Raw genomic sequence first — 20,113 nt, 5'->3', positions numbered from 1 at the left:
AGTGTCCCAGTCACACTCCAGTGTGTGCCTTTAGGGGCTAGGTCCCAGTCACAGAAGGTGTTAGTCTTGCAGCAACGGATTCACTAATGGCATCAGCAAGCAGGAGATTGGCAGTGGTGATTGGGCGGGTGATTGGTGGCTGGGGCAAGGACTGCTGGCGATTGGCTGTGGCTGTGGCAATTGGGCAGGTGATTGGCGGCTGCAGCAAGTGGGCGGGTGGGCTGTTGGTGGTGGCAAGCGGGCAGACAATTGGTGGCTGCAGTGAGGTGTGATCAGCAGTGGCTGTGGCAAGTGATTGGCAGTGGCAGGCAGGCAGGCAGGTGAGTGATTGGCGGAAGTGAGCTCCCCCCCCAAAGCTAAACAACTTAATTTCTTTATTTTGGGTTAAAAAAAATAGGGATCGTCTTATACATGGGGGCGTCTTATACACAGAAAAATACGGTGTGTGTATATATATTAAGAATGTGACAGATCCCAAATGGCAGAGTGCATTGATCTTAGTTATGATCCTGATTCTGCCCTTCAGAACAAGACAGGCTTAATAACTTAAGCTGAGTTTTTGGGATGTATGATGGGTGGTGTAATGTTTGCCTTTGGTAATTTTGCCTTCTTCTTTTTTTGCCTAGTATTTGGGTGTATACCAAGACTTCATAATGGGTTGGCCTTCCTTGGTGTGCTATCTTTTTCTTCTAGGCCGATTTGTTTACATTTTTGTGAAAGCCATAAGAGTCCGTTGTGGGTATGAGACTGTAAATGTGAGTATTTTGTAATAATCACATTTTTCCTATTATAATCATTTTGAAAGCAAAAACATTTCTCCTGCCTTCTGAATTCTGTACATTGCTGAAAATGGCAGTAAGGCGACAAAAGAAAAGCGAAGTACTCTGAGAATTAACAAAGCTTAATTGTGCCATGAAATAAGTACAGCTCTATCAATGTTTTACATTTTTCATTTGCTTATTTTGACCATTCTCTATTTAAATTCAGCATTATTAGTATTATTATTGAAATTTGTTAGTGGGTTTTTTTTTGTTTATTTTACGAAAAAGGCCTCAAAAGTGACTTAACAAGATACAACACAACAGCTAAAAAACCACAACACTAAACAAGACAATGAAAACAATGTATAATATAAAATACCAAAAATGCTCATCCAAAAACATAATAATAATACAGTTGTATCTTGGAAATTGAATGGAATCCGTTCTGGAAGGCTGTTCGACTTCCAAAATGTTCGAAAACCAAAGCGGGGCTTCCAATTGGCTGTAGAAAGCTCCTGCAGCCAAGCAGAAGTCACAGAAGCTCCGTCGGACGTTCGGCTTCCAAAAGAACGTTTGAAAAGCGGAACAGTCACTTCCAGGTTTTGATCATTCTGGAGCCAAAATGTTCGAGAACTAGGCTGTTCGACTTCCAAGGTACGACTGTAATGACAAATCCTAGCCCCGCCACTAATAGATGGGCATCATCATGGAGGCCAGCTTAGTTACCAAAGGCCTGAGCGAATAAAAAGATCTTAGCCTAGTATCTTAAAAATGGATAATGATGGTCCCAGACATGTTTCCTTGGAGAGAACATTCCTCAGATGGGGTGCCTTGGTTCTTGTGTCTCAACCCTCTGCACCTCCCTCCAATGCAGCACACAGAGAATGGCCTCTGATGAAGATTGCAGGGTCTGGACTGTTTTTTAGGAGCAAAACTGTAATGTTCCAAATATTTTGGGAAGACTTGACAGTCAGCTCTTGAAACCCAGTGTCACCAACCCTACCTCTCCTGTCTTAAACCCCTCTGTGGTCTCTGTTCTCCAAAGTCTTCCTAATTACACAGTGAAACTAAAAGAGCTATAGAAAAAAACCCACCATTTTGTAGCTATCGCTTATAAAGAGATGGATCCATTTGCTGCTTCCTCGTTTGCAAAGTGTGGAATCTTGATGAATCCTCATTTGACTGGCTTTTGCTTGCTTTGGGCCAGATTCTTAAGCTCCTAGCTAGATGCTGTAATGGTGTTGGTTGCTTCCTCATGAGTAAGCGGCTCCAAACTCCATGATTGGTTTTTACAGAGTTTTTATTATATACATATATACAAGACAGAGCATCAAAATCCATGACTGTTCTATTCCGAATCAGAATCCGGAAGCACCCCCCATCGTGACTTTCGCCAACAAAATGCCCTTGGCACCTTGAATCTCCTCCTCTGCTCCCTCCTCTTCCCCCCCCTTTGCTGTTGGGTTGATGGGGCTGGTGGAGCACCTTCTCCACCACCTCCAGCCTTCCCTCTGGAAACCTAGCCCTCTCAGCATCCCCAAGGGTTTGCAAGAGCCCTGGTCCCAACTTCCTGGACTCTCCGCTGACCCCTGGTGGTCCCCAGACAGATGCTGCAGAGCACTAGTGGGAATGCAGGACTGTTGTCAGGTCTGAGCAAGAAAATACCCCAGACACATTGCAGTCCCTGCTCTGTTCCTGCACAATAAGCTGGGTAGATGCACCCTCTGTGCTTGCCCTGTGGGCATCTGATGTTCTCACATAACGTAGTTTGGTCCCTCCCAAAAAGTAAACACAGATTAACCCATCAAATGAATAGGTTTAAACATTCCTAAGTATGTATTACAAGTATGGGGACCATTGGTGATGTGTAGGTGGGTCCCCACAAGGCAAGACACAGTTATAACAGCAACAACCTTTATTGAACTAACAGAACTGGGCAACAGGGGCAAAGCAACTGCTTATATACATTTCTGAAAGCCTGGGCCACTCCCACCGTGATTGGCTGTCTAAATTTCCAATCCGTGAATCATAACTCAGAGTTTAAGGGCCAATGGCAGAGGCCCAAATCCTGAAATGTTCTGTGATTGGATATCATGTATCGAATCAGAACACTGGGGCTCAGAATCCTTAGTCCAGACTCAAGCTCGGGCAAACACAGACCACTGAATACATAACAATTGGTATTGCTAAACTACAATACCCATAAGCCCCAGCAAACATGGCCACTGGCTAAGGATGGTGGGAGCTGTAGTTTAGCAACATTTGGAGGGCCAAGCTCTGGCACAGGCTGTATTGGATTCAGCCCAAGAATAGCACACCTGTAATTACAGAATCCCGCAACTCTTAAATGAAATTCTTGGAATCATACATAATTCTTTCCTTCTGCTTCCTACCCAGGAGGAGACTTCTTTTGTGGAAATACATCAGATACACTATGTCCAGCGATTGCTGAGGAAACCGCTACCGCAGTGAGGAATTGTTCTGTTTTGGGGTCATTTCCCCTTTTGAACTAAAGGAAAATGTTCATGCCAGATTTGATGAGAATCCCCATCTGAGCAAACTCTCTCTCCAGCTGGGAGGAGTGATCAAACTCCTTCAAAAATGAAGAGGTTGAGTGAAGGAGTGGCCATGGCTTTTTAATAATGGGCCAGTTCCACATGCTCTCAAGAAGCAATGCAGGGAAAACTGGGTAGACACAAGCTCAAATCTATTCCCCCCATGCCTCTCTCACTGTCCTCCTTCCTCAGATTTTTGTTTGCCAACTTATGGCTACCCTGTCATCTGCCACCCAGTGGCGGAGGAAGCTGCCGGGGCACCCAGAGCGGCAAACATGACGTGCACCCAGGGGCGGGGTGATCCGCTCAGGGGGCGGGGCGATTTGCCCACGGGGGCGGGGCAATCTACCCACAGGGGCGCGCCAATCCTCCCAGGGGTGCCACCGCCACCCGCTGATCATGCAAATACCCCCGGGGATGTGAGCGCCGCCCGCTAGTGCGTGTATCCCTGGCAGCCAGCGCCGCACACTGGGCGTATTTTACGCAATCAGCTGGTGGATTTTCGCCACAACGATCATGAATATCTGCCCACCGTGGGTGCGAGCACAGCTACGCCGATCTACCTGGGGGGGGGATTTTGTCACCCCCCTAGGCATGACACCCCCTACACACCCCTTGCGACGCTCCTGCTCCCACCTACCTATACAGGAGACACTCAGCACCAGTCAGGCCCAGATTGTACCCTGAAAAAACATATGGATGAGAGTCTTCCTCTGGGCATTTGAATGGGAAGGGATTCCCACTAGCATTCAGAGCATTCTGCAAGGCAGAAAAGGCTTTGGATCATCCTTTTGCCTTTTCTAAGTCATCACTCAGTTCATACAGTGTATATGGATTTGCCAGCAGTGGGACTGTTTGCATCTGGCTTCCTGGCAGTGATCATATACCAGACACAGAGAGAGGTTTGGGGAGTAAAGGAACAATGCTTGAAATAAGTTTTGCAAACCGGGGATGGGGGTGGCAATAGACAGAAAGGCATCCCTTCTCTTCCCCCTTCCTGAGGAGTGTCCTTTTAGTAACTGCTTGTTGGTAAAGTACAGTGGTGCATCACTAGACTAATGCCCTGCTAGACGAAAATTTCGCTTAACGAAAGGATTTTCTGATCGGAGGTTGCCTCGCTATACGATGAGGTTTTCTATGGCCACCGCTTCGTCGTGCGAAGCGTGGCCATAAAAGCCTCTGATCAGAAAATCAGGGCATTCATGTAGCGAAAGGGAAACCAGCTGGAGCAAGGGGAGAAGGCAAAGGAAGATCAGAGGCAGAGACCAACGGAACACAAAGAGGAACTTGCGGGGGAGAAGCGAAGGAGGGGGGGGGAAAGGAACGAAGGAAGGGAAAGCAGCCCTTTCTCTTCCTTCCTTCCTCTCCCCTGCCGCCGACAGAAAGGACAAATCCCGGGGTTTGGACAAGCTGCAAGTGCTTCCCCAAACCCCGGGATCTGTGCAGGCTCAGCAGCAGGGGGAGAGGAATGATTTCGTTCCTCTCCCCCTGCCGCCGACAGCTTCGTCTGATCCCCGCTGTGTCGGGCGGGGTGAGGGGAAAGCGGAGTCCGCTTCTCCCTCCCCCTGCCCGACAGAGCCGGCATTAGGCGGCAACGGCGCCTTCTCGGCGAAGGCAAGTGAGCAGGCTAGGTGTCCCCCGCTTGCCTTTGCCGAGGAAGCCTAAGCGCATGCGGGATGGGGGGGGGGAAGCGGAGAATCTTTCCTCCGCTTCCCCCTATCCTGCCCAACACATCGGGGATCGTTCGGGGCTTCTCAAGCCCCCTATGATCCTCGCTGTGTGACAGGCGGGATGGGGGGAAGTGCAGGATCTTTCCTGCGCTCCCCCCATCCCGCCCGACACCGCAGGGGATCGTTTGGGGCTTCTCACCAGTGAACCCATTCTGGCAATCTTGCAAATTTCCCTGGCCAGCACAAACCTTGTCACTCCCACTTCTGTTGCAGAGGAGCATTGGCAGGGTGTGTGTGTGTGTGTGTGTGTGTGTGTGTGTGTGTGTGTGTGTACCTCTGCTCCTCCTCACCGGCCACTCCTGCATTTTGTGTACCAACAGGCCACCTCAGAAATCCTGGATTAGGAGGAAGATGTATCAATGGGACCCTTACTTTCGATTCCCGGGCAGAATGATCGCCACTGCTGTGCTTCTCTTAGTCTGCCTTTATGCAGTAAGTAAAGGAGCTGCATGGCACGATTCCCTGAACTGGAAAAGCATAGTTGCTTCTCTTAAATTCTTCATTAGCTGTGCTGGAGAGCAGATTAAATAATGGATGTCTGATCCCTGAAGCTAAGGGTGATGGCGGGGATTTGCCTGGTGCCAGTCTAGTCTTTATTATATATTTAAAAATTATTGGCATAAACACATACAGAATACAATAAAAATGATGGATATGGTGAATAAAAATAAACGTGAAAGTAGAAAAAATAAAACAGATACAGAGGAGGGCTAACCCCCCCCCCCAAACTACTGAAAATACAGTGCTGTATTCAATTGTCACATAGGAGAAGAAAATGATGGGTCAGTTCTAAGGGCGGGGGGGCTGTGCCTGGTGCCAGTCTAGTCTTCGACTTATTTTAAATTCCTAACAATGGCTGCATTTGCACATAACCAGAAGCCATGGTTTTTAGTGCTATGTGGCTGAGCTGCAGTGATTCTGAGCAAAGTGTTGGGCTTGCATGCTCCTCCCACCCTCTCCTCCTCGCATTTGGATGGGAGAAAGACTTCTGCAGTATTTTGCTTCACTTTCAAAGAATATCAGTCTGTTGTGATGTACCAACCAGGGATCCAGGCTTGAAACAAGCTCTGGTTTGTTAAACAAACCAGCTGTGTAATCCACAGTTTGAAGTTGGTCTGTTTTCAAACAAGTTGTGGGAATGTGTCCATGTAGCACTAAAGCATGGTTTGACATTATAAGCAAACGCAATAGGTGCATCCAAAATACAGTAATTTTTTTCATAGCCCTTTCCTTCTCAAGTCAGTTGAGAAACATTAAATCACGGTCCTAGGCTGGATCTAGACACATCAAAAAATGTTTCAGAAAAACGCATTGTAAAGCTCAAAATGGGAAATCACGTTGCCGAAGGATGCCATCTGGTGTCACGGTGTTATAACGCATTTAAAACACTTTTTTCTTTACTAATGTAGCTGAGTCCCTAGTGACATTAATTGTACAAGTTAAAGAGCACCCTATATCTTCCTTTATATCATTCATCAGAAAGACATAATGATTTCTGAATAGTTTCTTAGTCCTTTGTCATTTCTAGGTACAGTCGTACCTTGGAAGCCAAACGGAATCCGTTCCGGAAGTCCGTTTGACTTCCAAAATGTTTGGAAACCAAAGCACGGCTTCTGATTGGCTGCAGGAAGCTCCTGCAGCCAATCAGAAGCCGCGGAAGCCCCTTTGGACGTTTGGCTTCCTAGAATGTTCACAAACCAGAACACTCACTTCCAGGTTTGTGGCATTCAGGAGCCAAAACGTTTGACTCAGAAGGCGTTCCGGATGCAAGGTATGACTGTGTATTAATAACTAGTTATTATTTTTATTTCACAGAAGCATAATATGTTGTTTTATCCTATCATTCTTCTTTTGAGATAGTCAAACTCACTGTTGTTGTCTTCATCTTCTGTTTATCCTCCAGTCTGTTGTAGCTGAGTTTATTGTAACTGATGTGCTTTTCGGGTTGCTAAAACAACTTAAAACATGGCTAGATGAGCTTCCATCTTCTCCTGAGACACCAGAAGAATCCATGTCCATTTCCGATTATATTGGAGAATTTATTACCGTTGCACAAGGTAGGGAGAAAGTTTTGCATCCTAAATCTAACTATTGTATTATTTGGAGGAGGACCTGCTGGGGCTAGAAAGATGTGAATCAGAAGAATCGTTATTTGCATCAGCCACTAGCCATAACACTAAAATAAAATGTACTGAAGATAGAGGTAAAAACCTAACTATACAAAATACATTTTGGAGGTTTCCATCAATAATCAAATAATAGATCATATTCTAATTGCCCCTGCTAAAAACCTTGCAGTTTTTGCTGTCACCTGATCATCTTTATCTGCTAAAAGAAAGGACACAGTAGCAATAGTTGAGTGGCCCAGCATGGACAATACCGGTAATAGAGGGGTAATAACATCAACCATGATTTGGCTCATGGGTCTGAGTTTCTCATCTCTGCTCATGAGCATCTAGGTGCTCTGCTCGGTGGTGGTGGGATGTTCCATGTTCAGAAGTTCAGCTTTCTTCTCTGGATGTTGACAAACCCTAGCACTTTAGCATGGCCAGGTCTCGAAGCAAAAAGTTTTCTTGTGGTGTATCCATTTAAGTTTTGCCCTTCCAAATCTACCCTGAGCCGTTCACAAGGGAAGAACCAAGCAGAGGTTTAAAGCAAGTATACATGTTTATGGCTATATGATTGTGCAGATGTTGCAGCACATCAGAGTTTCAGTCCTTTACAGATGTTTAGAACAGGTATCCCCAAACTGCGGCCCTCCAGATGCTTTGGTCTACAACTCCCATGATCCCTAGCTAACAGGACCAGTGGTGGGGGGAAATGGGAATTGTAGTCCAAAATATCTGGAGGGCCGAAGTTTGGGGATGCCTGGTTTAGAAGATCAGTGATAAGCACATGTTTTGCATTGTTTGTTTTTAAACTGAAAGTGTTTCTGCCATGGCTAAGTCAGTTTATATTTTCTAATGTGTTCAAAGACAGATTATTGAATGGATTGTGTCAAGGAAACCTGTCTTTTTGCTTGTTTCACAGTTGTTTGGATTTGCACAACCGTTGTTTCCTCTGTTGCGAGTGTTTCTTACATACTGGTAATGTTAGCCTGCTACAGGTATGGATTATGCTGTGGATTATAGAGGCCTAGGGCAAAAGTAATTCTGTACTGGCAATTGCCTTATCAGGATTTGGCAATGCCCACTGGGCTTGCCCACATGCACGGGCATTCCCTCTTCCCTTTCAGGTTTGATGATAACTGTGGTTAGCATGATTTTCATATGGGCATTTTTGCCAGCAACAAACTGTAGCACCCTGCTTGTGGTTGACACTTAGCTGGAATGAAATATTCAACACAGCAATAGAGAAATTTAAATAATAATTTATTTGTCAGACAAATAAATGATAGGCACAGTGGTATAGTTACCAAAAAGCTCTGCCTGCTCTAGCCCTGCTGGTCAGCACTTATATTTCCTCAGCCCAGTCCCCTTGCTCCTCCTTTGGCTGCCTCTGTCCAATCAGCTTGGTTGAAATTCCTATTGGCTGTGTGCTAGAGCCAATAATAAAGATACACCCATTTCCTATTACCTTTTATGGGAGGCAAAGAGCTATATTTCCTTCTATCATAAATGGCAGACAAGTAGTCGTATATCTTTCATTTGCCTAAACAAGGAACCTTAATTACCAGATCACCTTTGCCCTTGCATTCCAAAACAAATGGCTAAAACAAAATGATTAAAACAGATGGCTATGGTAATAAATTCTGTCTAAACAAAAGCCTGGATGTGCATTCCCACACACCTAGGAGCCATAAGAATCTAACATAAGAATCTAACATTTCTTACTTTCTAAATCCTTTGCATAACTCCATTAAGCCAACAAATCTCATAAAAGGCACATTGGTTTATAATAGTATACAATATAACAGAAACTTTCAGAAAAGGTTTGTGTCCAAAAGACAGAGGCTTGAAAGCAGAGGCTTGAAAAGACTCTTTAGAAATGAGCCCCCCCTTTCCTTCCCAGCTGCTGTTTGTCATTAGCTCTTCCCAATTGCTCTAATATTCTCAGTAAACCTTATACTTTAGAAAAATAATGGCTAGGACTCTCTCATGGTATCACTTTCTGTTAAACAATATTTACCAACTCTTAATTAGTGTATTTGCAGCTGGATTGTATTTTCTAAATATGCAGGGTCATCTCCCAGCCAGTAATTTTAACCTTTTACAGCCTGAGAGGTTGTAAAGGCCTTTTGCTTGTCATAAATCAGGGGGCCCTAGCAAGGAGAGCAGGAAAATAAACAAACAACAGTTAGAATGCTTTAGCCGGCTGGTGCAGCATTCAAACATTTGCAAATATATCTTTTAAATTCATACAGGCCTCAATCAGGTGCCTCAAAACCACGGTTGACAGTGTGGGGTAATAGTGAACTTGCTACCGTGTTTCCCCTTTTTTAAGACACCGTCTTATTCCTTTTTTTCTCAAAAAACCACAGGGTGGCTTATTTTTGGTGGGATGTCTTACTGGTATTTTTATTATGAGTCTGAGTGTGCGTCCCTGGCCCAGCCCTCTCTCCCCAGCCCTGGGATGTTCACAAAGGGCTGCTCTCTCTCCCCTCTGATGTGGGGACTCACTTAATAGCAATCTGCTACACTGGAGCTTCTTAAATCTAAACCAGTATAATGGAATCTATCTGTGTGATACAGTCCTAGCAGTAGCCTATATGTAAAAGCAAATAAGGATCTCTACTAGCCAGCTGCCCGAGACTTAAGTTCCAACAGTCTGAAGAACAATGTAACACTTTGTAGTGATAGCAAAGAAGCTACCTGCTGAGAACAAAGAAGCCAGCTAAACAGCAATTAAGATTGCTGACTTGGTAAATGGTAGCAATTAAGAAGCAATTGAGCTAGCGAGGTGAGTTAAATTTTTGTGGGTAAAGGAAGCTAGGACCGGCAGTTTAACTTTTGTGCTCGCAAACAGCAAGACGGAAAAAGTCCTTATTTTAAAAAAAAAGTCCCCAAGGCAAGGACTGCGATCCAGACTACTTACAAATCCTTAAAGGAGCAGCTCCACAGACAAGCAAGCATAAGGTAGAAAGGAAGGCTGCTTTATGCCTTCGGTAAAAGCAAGGAGACAACAATCAGACACAGGAGACTGCCGTCAAGAGGAAATCAACAGGCAACTCATGGGTGGGCGCATAGAATGGAAGGGAAAGGTGGAGGGAAGCGAGAGGTGGGTTCTCTCTCTCTCTCTCTCTCTCTCTCTCTCTCTCTCTCTCTCTCTCTCTCTCTCTCTCTCTCTCTCTCTCTCTCACACACACACACACACACACACAGAGAGAGAGAGAGAGAGAGAGAGAGAGAGAGAGAGAGAGAGGCGCACACAGAGATCTCCCTTAAAGGGAAAACAGCCTTTGCATTCGTGAGGCAGCGGCTTCAAAAGCCCCTCTCCCGTCAAGAGGAAATCAACAGGCAACTCATGGGTGGGCGCATAGAATGGAAGGGAAAGGTGGGGGGAAGCGAGAGGTGGGCTGTGTGTGTGTGTGTGTGAGAGAGAGAGAGAGAGACACGCGGGGGTGTGTGTGGAGAGACAGAGAGACGCGCACACGTAGATCTCTTCCTTAAAGGTAAAACAGCCTCTGCATTCACGAGGCAACGGCTTCAATCGCCCCTCTTTTCTTCCTCGTGCCTTCATCTCCTCCCCACCCCACTTTTCTCCTCTTCACCAAGTACAGCTTACACAGCTTGGCTAAAAAAAATATTTTCGAATCCTTTTATTTAAAAAAATGCTCTCAGAAACGGGGAGGGAAAATCACGATGCTTCAGCAGCCAGCAGCTACGGCTCTTCAGTGCATTTTTACAAGCTTTTAAAGGAAATACGTGTCTGTGGAGCGACAGCAAAATGGGGAGATATTTTTAAGGGGGCTTGGCTGGCGAGAGGGGGGGTTATTGCTACTGGGTGAAGGGTCTATCAGTATGTCTTATTTTCGGGGTATGGCTTGTATCGCGCAATTGCTTAGAAATCCTGCTATGGCTTATATAATGACTACGTCTTAAAATAGGGGAAAGACGGTATACTGTGGTCTGGGCAAACTGTGGTTAACGAAAATGCCAGTGGAGACATAATACTAACTGGAGTTAGTCACCTGTGGCATTGCTGCATCAGCACTCAGTGAAACCGGGTGTTTTCTGCAACCCTGTGGGCCAAGACCCTTGCTAGCTCCACAAATGGAGAATGCTTTTTCATTTGGTCTTCCAGTGCAACTGCTCCAACTATTGCCCTGACGAAGCAGCAAGGCTTCGTGGTATTGTCATAAGCCAATGAAGCTGGATGGAAACTGGGGAGGGTTTTTATATGCAACAAGAAATAACTTTTTTTTAAAAAAAGATGAACTTGTTCTAGGCAAGAGAGAACTGATTATTCCTGGGGAACCTGCAACTGAGTTCCTCTTGAGGTGGTGGCATCGATGCCAACTCCCTGGGGCCCCAGGTGCCCAAACACCCACAAAATTGCCCATGAAAGGGCTAGGCACCCACAATTTTTGGTGCCAGGGCCATGCAGGGGCAAGTTGGCACTTCTGGCTGGTGGTGGCGACACACAAATTTCCTTGATAGATTCTTAGGGGAGAAGTAGCCAATGAAGTAGCTCTACAGATGCCGTGGGACTACAATTCCTATCAATCTAAATCAGTATGTCCAATGGTCAGGGATGATGGGTATTGTAGTCTAGCATGCCACTCCTGATTTTAGGTATCTGGCTAAAGGTAAAGGTAAAGGGACCCCTAACCATTAGGTCCTGTCGTGGATGACTCTGGGGTTGCGGTGCTTATCTCGCTCTATTGGCCGAGGGAGCCGGCGTACAGTTTCCGGAGGTCCTGTGGCCAGCATGACTAAGCCACTTCTGGCGAACCAGAGCAGCGCACGGAAATGCCGTTTACCTTCCCGCTGGAGCAGTACCTATTTATCTACTTGCACTTTGATGTGCTTTCAAACTGCTAGGTAGGCAGGAGCAGGGACCATAGCTGCCAACTCTCCCGTTTCCCCCGGGAAACCCCCGTTTTTCCAGCTGTCCCCAGCCGAAAAAACGATTTTTTTTGTTTTCCCCCGGTTTATTCTTGCGTGGCGGCCTTTTTGGAACTGGGTGGAGCATGCTCAGAAGCGACTTTTGATGCTGCTCTGCCCAGTTCCAAAATGGCTGCAGCGCGACTTCTGGTGCGGCGGCCATTTTGGAACTGGGCACAGCAGCATCAAAAGTCACTTCTGAGCATGCTCCGCCCAGTTCCAAAATGGCCACCACGCTACTTCCGGTATGCTACTTCCGGTCCGGTCCCTTATTTTTCAGAGAGGAACTTGGCAGGTATGGCAGGGACCATCACGGGGATTTGAACCGCCGCCCTAGGCTCTGTGGTTTAACCCACAGCGTCCCCCGCGTCCCCAGGTATCTGGCTACTGATGCTAAAATTGATACTTTCCCCCTTCTTATGTCATACAGATGTTAGAGGAGGTGTGAGGGTAGCCTTCCCTAACCTGGTTGCTTCCAGATGTTGTCGGACTACAATTCCTATCATCCCTGACCATTGGACATGCTGGCTGGGGATGGTGGGAGCTGCCTTTCAAAAGATCCAGATGTCGCCTACTAGAGCAATGCCTCCAAACATTTTTTAAAATGCTTTCCCCACTAGAAAGCACATAATGAAACTGCGGGCAGGCAAGAAGTGCTACTTTCTGATGGAATCGGAAGCTGTGCCATCTGCTCAATGTGTGGTGAGTTTTAACTCTTAACCCCCTATTTTCACCCCTATATAGGAGTTTTCATTTCTATACCTGAAGGAGCATCTCCACCCCCATTGTGCATCCTGGGCACGGAGGTCCAGCTCCGAGAGCCATCTGGCGGTTACCTCACTGCGAGAAGTGAGGTTACTGGGAACTGGCAGAGGGCCTTCTCAGTGGTGGCACCCACCCTGTGGACCGCCCTCCCATCAGATGTCAAGGAAATAAACAACTATCTGACTTTTAGTAGACATCTGAAGGCAGCCCTGTATTGGGAAATTTTTAATGTTTGATGTTTTATAATTTTAATGTGCTGTAAGCTGCCCAGAGTGGCTGGGGAAACCTAGCCAGATGGGCGAGGAATAATAATAATAATAATAATAATAATAATAATAATAATAAACCCCTTAAGAAACCAAAGCATGGATTTGGTGGACCTGGACACTCTTTCAGTCAACAGTCAACTTACAGTCACTTTACCAGAGTCAAGTTTTTCACTTTGAGATTCCGGGACCTCTTCCTAGGCAGTGTAGAAAAGTAGATGGCTAGAGAACATATTCATTGTGAAATTGTTTTGATTTCATGGAAGCCCTCTCACTTTACCACTTATTTTGACCTCCCCCAGCCTGGGGCTCAGCAATTGTCATTGGACTCCATTTCCCCGTGAGCCCTAGCCCACATGGCCAGCATTTGTGGACGGTGGGAGTTGTGGTCCTGCAAAATCCGAAGGTCATCCATCATGTTGGCTATCCTTGCCTTAGATTGAAGTGCGGTAGGGATAGCAGAAGTCCAGAAAATGTGTTTTCATTTCCTGGAAGGGAATAACAAGCACTGCATATATTTCCATGAGACTAGGGGTGGCTAACCTTTTTTGGGGGGCGGGTGGCACAAACCAGCAGTGGATGTGGCCACCCATTTCACACACACACACACACACACACAACACACACAGGCACATGGTTTTTGCAGATCACTTGAGCAGAAGGGGGCTGTTGCCTATTTTGATCCATTGCCACAGGGTCCCTAAAAGCACGGGGCCCATAGGCCGGATCCTGCTCTGCCTATTTGGTATTCTGGCACTGATCTGGTTCAAGGTTACCTAGCAAGCTTAATTTGTTTGTTGAAATATTTATTTACCCATATACCATAAAAACATATCAAAGTAGTGTACAAGTGTTTTTTGGTTTTTTTTAATAAAACTTCATGGCTGAGTAGAGATTTGAACCTGGATTTTCCTGGCCTTAGTCTGACACTAACGACTGCACCCTGCTGATGAATTTGTGATCTGTGCCAATTTTCCTATACATTATGGCTTCTGCCCAGCCATCTCCCCCTCAGCAGGGCTTACTTCTAGTCTCAGAACCTTACCTTGAGAAAAATGTCTGGTGAAAATCAGGTTTGTGTGATAACAAGATCAAGACCCCACTTTCAACTTGTTCACACTGTTCTTTAAAGAACCTGATTCTAACATAAGGTTACATGCTACTGTCAGGTTGGGGTTACCCTCTTAGATTTACAACAACAACAACAACATATTACTTACACCCCACCCATCTGGCTGGGTTTCCCCAGCCACTCTGGGCGGATTCCAACCAGAGATTAAAAATACATTAAAACATTAGTCATTAAAAACTTCCCTAAACAGGGCTAACTGCAGATGTCTTCTAAAATTCAGATACAGTCATACCTTGGGTTAAGTATGCTTTAGGTTGAGTACTTTCAGGTTAAGTACTCCGCGGACCTGGAAGTAAACGGATTAATCCACTTTCTATTACTTTCAATGGGAAAGTTCGCTTCAGGTTAAGTACGCTTCAGGTTAAGTATGGACTTCCGGAACCAATTAAGTACTTAACCTGAGGTACCACTGTACATTGATTATTGCCTTCATTTTATGGATCAATGGTCTCGTTAGACAGTAAAATTCGTGTTACATTGCTGTTTTAGGGGGTGTTTTTCATTGTCTGGAACGGATTAATCCACTTTCCATTACTTTCAATGGGAAAGTTCGCTTCAGGTTAAGTACGCTTCAGGTTAAGTACAGACTTCTGGAACCAATTAAGTACTTAACCTGAGGTACCACTGTAGTTGTTTATTTCCTTGACATCTGATGGGAGGGCGTTCCACAGGGCGGGTGCCACTACCGAGAAGGCCCTCTGCCTGGTTCCCTGTAGCTTTACTTCCCGCAGTGAGGGAATCACCAAAAGGCCCTCGGAGCTGGACCTCAGTGTGTAGGCTGAATGATGGGGGTAGAGATGCTCCTTCAGGTATAGGGCTTTAAAGGTCAGCACCAACACTTGGAATTGTGCTTGGAAACACAATTTATATATATTTGTATTCATATATTTTGCTTCCAAATTGTGTTTGTGGCATGCCTGCATAAACGAACTGTCTCTCCCCCCCCCTTTGTCTTTACATCAACAGCTAGCAGTGGGAAGATCCACCGCTTACCAAATCGCATACTTATTATGGGGTATGTGATAATTTGTCTCTAGGGCCTTTGGCATAAGTTCATAGGGGGCTGGTGTTGCCATCCCTCTCCCCCGATCCCATGTTGACTTTTCTCTTCCATCCAGGTTACGTGATCATGCATCTGCTGCAGTTTGTAGCTTGGATGATTGTCATGTATCTGATTGTTTTGCCCATGGTACATGGTGAATGGGCCAAGCTTCTGGACAAGTGGGGAACTGTGATGTAAGTGTCAACTGTCAGAAGAATAACTCTCTTTTCTTAAAAATAATAACGGCTTTTTATAATTTGTAAAGGAAAAAAGAAAAAGGCTACCTTGTTTTTTTAATGATAACTTTATAGCAGGCATAGGCAAACTCAGCCCACCAGATGTTTTGGGACTACAACTCCCATCATCCCTAGCTAAGAGGACCAGTGGTCAGGGATGATGGGAATTGTAGTCCCAAAACATCTGGAGGGCCGAGTTTGCCTATGCCTGCTTTATAGTATATATTACAGTCATACCTCGGAAGACGAACGCCTTGCGAGTCGAATGTTTTGGCTCCTGAATGCCGCAAACCCAGAAGTGAGTGTTTTGGTTTGTGAACATTCTTTGGAACCCAAATGTCTGACGCGGGTTCTGTTGCTTCCTGCAGCCAATCAGATGCCGCAATTTGGTTTTGGAACATTTTGGAAGTAGGACGGACTTCTGGAACAGATTCCGTTCGACTTCCGAGGTACAGCTGTATTTTATATAAAGCTCTTGAAAGTTTTAACAGCTAAGCACTGTATAGATTCCACTAAACAAATAAATATGGGTTTGTTTTTTTAATTCACTGATGGGGGATTGTCACGGTCCGGTCGGCGGGCGGTTGAAGCCCTGGCTGAGGACGTCAGGACCAGAGGCAAGATGGAGGTGTAGAAGCAGGAACAGGTGCAGGGCTGAGGGTCCAGCAGCAGGCAGTCACAGGGTCAAGGAGCAAGGCAGAGGCGAAGGTCTGGGAGTCAAGGAGCAAGGCGTCGGCAAGGCAAAGGTCCAAGGGTCAAGGATCAAGGCATCGGCAAGGCAAGGGTCCAAGGAGCGAGAGGCCAGAGGCAACCAGGCAGGGATAGCATCGCTGTGGCAAAGAGCTGAAGGGAAATGCTGAGCTTTTATCCCTCCCAGCTCCTGCCACCAGGTGCAGTGAGATATCAAGTGGTCTCACCTGAGTGGTCACTCCTTGCCTCTCCAGCACAAGCTGAGGCAGGCCCCAGTCCTGCAAGGCACTACAGGCCCCAGAGCCTGACTCCTGCCCATACTCCTGACAGGGATTGAGGATTGGAGTGATTGTTCTGTGGCATAGGAGCCAGCTCCGAGGGCCTGAGGTCCCTTTGCTCCCCCCCCCATAAAATATTTGAGGGAGTCGCTCCCCCCTAAAGTTGATGGGCACCTGTTGCGTCTTGTGATCAGTTAGTGGGGGGGGGCATGGAGCAGACCCATTGAAGTTAATGGGCATGGTTAATTTAGGTTCATTCATTTCAAGTAGGGAGCGGGTGGAGCTGTGGTCTAAACCACTGAGCCTCTTGGCCTTGCCAATCAGAAGGTCGGCAGTTCGAATCTGCGACGGAGTGAGCTCCCGTTGCTCTGTCCCAGCTCCTGCCAACCTAGCAGCTCTAATGCATACCAGCATAAGTAAGGTAGATAAATAGGTATCGCTGCGGCCGGAAGGTAAACGGTGTTTCTGTGCGCTCTGGTTTCCATCACAGTGTTCCGTTGCGTCAGAAGCGGTTTAGTCCTGCTGGCCACATGACCCGGAAAGCTGTCTGTGTACAAACGCCGGCTCCCTCGGCCTGAAAGCGAGATGAGCGCCGCAACCCCATAGTCACCTTTGACTGGACTTAACTGTCCAGGGTGTCCTTTTACAATCATTTCAGTTGGTCTGAGTAGAACTTATCCAAAAGCAACTCTTTATCTCCACTTCCTTGTAGTGGTTATAATTTTCTTAAAATAGTTTTACCTTCCTTTTCTGCCTCACAGTCTTTCATTTGTCCTCATCATGATTTTGAGGAGGCTGGAGCTGTTTGCTGGTTCTCGAGTCTTTCTTCAGCCGAAGATTTCACCAAAAGACGATCAGAGACCTCTGGCACTTGACAACAGGTTGGTATCAGGGAGTGATTCCTTGAATAAAGATATTCCATTAGGTCATCTAGGATGGGAAGATGGGAAGTCTCCCTCAGGAGGTTGTGGATTTTCCTTCCTTGGAGGGTTTTAATCAGAGGTTGGATGGTCATCATGGATGCTTCCTCCCTCCCTTTTTTGAGATTCCTGCATTGCAGGGGGTTGGACTAGATGACCCCTGGGTCCCTTCCAACTCTACAATTCTATGATTCTATGAGCTAGCTCTGCAGCATGTTATATTTATAAAAAGGCCACCACTGATTATCTGCTTCTTCATTCATTTTTTTAATGGTGATGAGACTCTTGCTTTCTCCCTTCCCGCAATCTGAGATGCCACATGATTCTTCTGAACATGTTAATCAGCTCCAAGTTGGAAATCCTTCAGGTCTCTAAACAAACCTTCTATGGCACCAGCAGTCCATAGTCTTTATCAGAACCAGAATTTACCTTTAAACCCATGTTGCAAAATGACACCCACCTTTTTTTAAAATCATATATGACACTCTTGTCTCCTCCCTGTCTTCAGATTTCCTGCCTCTGCTTGTCTTTTCATATTCTGGTCTGCCTATATTCCTTATTAAGAACCAATAAACCAGGCGTAATGAACTTAGTGCTCTTCAGATACTGTTGTACTACAATTCCCATCATCTCTGACCATTGACCATGCTGACTGAGGCTGATGGGAGTTGCTAGTCCAATAATGTCTACTTTGGCTCCCCCTGCTGCAAACAAAGGGAATGGCAATGGTACTGCTTTTGTAATTCAAGTCAAAGTGCTACCCTCTTGTATTCCAAGAGAGATGATTAATGGGATGTAATCACTTCTGTCTATTTCCCCTTATTTACATGCATTTGTATATCTGTATTTTCTTGGAAGCAACAAGCTCTTTCTAACACCTTCATGCAGTCCAGGGTTAATACAGCAAAGCTTTTTAAACTGTTCAACAAGTACAGTTAGCGCAAATTCAACAACTTTAATTATATACAGGTGAAACTCGGGAAATTAGAGTATCGTCAAAAAGTGCATTTATTTCAGTAATGCAACTTATTATTTTTTCCTTTAATTTTTACAAATGCTTTCTTTTGGAAATTCCACAGTAATAAAACAAATAGTTACAATAATACAAAAATAAACTGTAAGGAGATCCCCTTCCCATCATCAAGAGCAGCTCCTCAAACAGCAGCAATGTCAGCGGGGAGGGGGAGGAGTCCAGTGAGGAAGGAGGAAGAGGGATGCAGGGCTCCGGCCACACAGAAGAGCCCCTGCTACGCATGAGGGAGGAAGAAAGAGAGGGGGAAAGGGGGGAGAAGGAAAACATGGAGCGGAGACCCTTTTTCCCTCCGGTTCCGGAATTACGCAGAAGAAGGCGTGGAAGGAGGTTTGCCGTTCCGAGACTCTTATACTGGAAGAAGACGAGGAGCCCGCCATTCCTGGGTTCTGTCTCGGACTAAGCAGACATGTTTCTGCACACCCCAATTCACTGTAAATAGACTGCACCAAATAAAGCTGTATAAAGGCAAGAATGTGGAGCGTCGTTACTCTAGAGTAGTCGCAACAACAACCTCTGACAAACAAAAATAAATGTCGCTATTACATTTCATTAATTACATTCCATTTATAATTGATCCGCCTAATGACAAATACTTACAATTGCAACAAATAAAGGCTTGACATATCTTGCTTTCCTCTATCTCATATATTGGTTTCACCTTTTAAGTTGCATTACAGAAATAAATGCACTTTACAGAAATAAATGCACACGATATTCTAATTTCCCAAGTTTCACCTGTAGTACTATACGACCTTTATTTCCTTAAGCTCACATGCAGGAACAATTACTAAGCCTTTCTGAATATTGTAGCAACAGCACTGTCTTCAAATTCAGACTCGGAGAATATCGATGCTTTGCTCTGAGCTATGTTTGCTGTAGTTCAAAAGCAAATACACCTGGTCCTGCCTCCAGTTTTTTTTCCTGTGGGGGTGACCCTGGAACTGGTCAGCTGAGACATCTCTTCCTTTCCAGGAAAGCCTTCGCAAACTTCAGCTACTTTTTATTCTTCCACTCGGTGGTGGTGGGTTTGTTTTCCTGCCTCATGAGAGTGTTACGCAGCACCGCCCTGGGAGCCTTCCTGGTTGGACGACTGGACAGGCCAGTGATGCCGAGGGGCTTTGAAGGCGGTGATAAAGGTAAGCACCTCGAGGGACCTACATTTTCAATGCATCGTGGCTTCATTCTTGTGGGGACGGAAGGGGGCGTTTGGCATCGACAGGTGAATGGTGTTTATTTCACTGCAGCATTCAAGTCTTGGGTTGCAATGCTATTGATGGACCACTACCACTCGAACCCCATCCTTGTCTGCTTCTGCCACATCCTGGATTCCAAAATCAGACAGAGGCAATGGCAAAAAGTCAATGGACCCACTGAAAACACGGACATGCGGGAAATAGGTAAACGCTGGGAGTCAATTTAACAAAGCTTGTATGTTTGTTTGTTTGTTTTTGTTATACTCCCCTTCACCCAAGGATGACAGGCGGTTTACAGTACAGTCAAACCTCGGTTCCTGAACACCTCTGTTGTTGTACGTTTTGGCTCCCGAATGCCGAAAACCCGGAAGTAAATGCTCCGGTTTCTCAACGATTTTCGGAAGCCGAATGTGCTACGCAGCTTCTATTTTGAGTTTCCGTATTGTACTGAGGCTCCTGCTTTCAG

At 45.8% G+C, this 20,113-nt stretch overlaps 1 protein-coding gene across 2 annotated transcripts in view; it reads left to right on the top strand.

The window, feature by feature from the left end:
* LOC118097923 (stimulated by retinoic acid gene 6 protein-like) overlaps positions 1 to 20,113 on the top strand; it is a 47,858-nt gene that overhangs the window by 23,472 nt on the left and 4,273 nt on the right. For both annotated transcript variants that reach the window (XM_060268767.2, XM_088659042.1), the window contains 11 exons: positions 627 to 755; positions 3,159 to 3,229; positions 5,367 to 5,478; positions 6,950 to 7,103; positions 8,077 to 8,152; positions 12,713 to 12,794; positions 15,222 to 15,270; positions 15,374 to 15,491; positions 17,263 to 17,382; positions 19,427 to 19,590; positions 19,699 to 19,851. In XM_060268767.2, the coding sequence (XP_060124750.1) occupies positions 627 to 755; positions 3,159 to 3,229; positions 5,367 to 5,478; positions 6,950 to 7,103; positions 8,077 to 8,152; positions 12,713 to 12,794; positions 15,222 to 15,270; positions 15,374 to 15,491; positions 17,263 to 17,382; positions 19,427 to 19,590; positions 19,699 to 19,851 (1,228 nt within the window). The remainder of the gene's footprint in view (positions 1 to 626; positions 756 to 3,158; positions 3,230 to 5,366; positions 5,479 to 6,949; positions 7,104 to 8,076; positions 8,153 to 12,712; positions 12,795 to 15,221; positions 15,271 to 15,373; positions 15,492 to 17,262; positions 17,383 to 19,426; positions 19,591 to 19,698; positions 19,852 to 20,113) is intronic.

Source organism: Zootoca vivipara, chromosome 15 (assembly GCF_965207765.1).
Source record: "Zootoca vivipara chromosome 15, rZooViv2.hap1.1, whole genome shotgun sequence".
NCBI lineage: Eukaryota > Metazoa > Chordata > Lepidosauria > Squamata > Lacertidae > Zootoca > Zootoca vivipara.
Note: the sequence above shows the minus strand (reverse complement) of the source record. Positions and strands in the feature narration are given on the sequence as shown.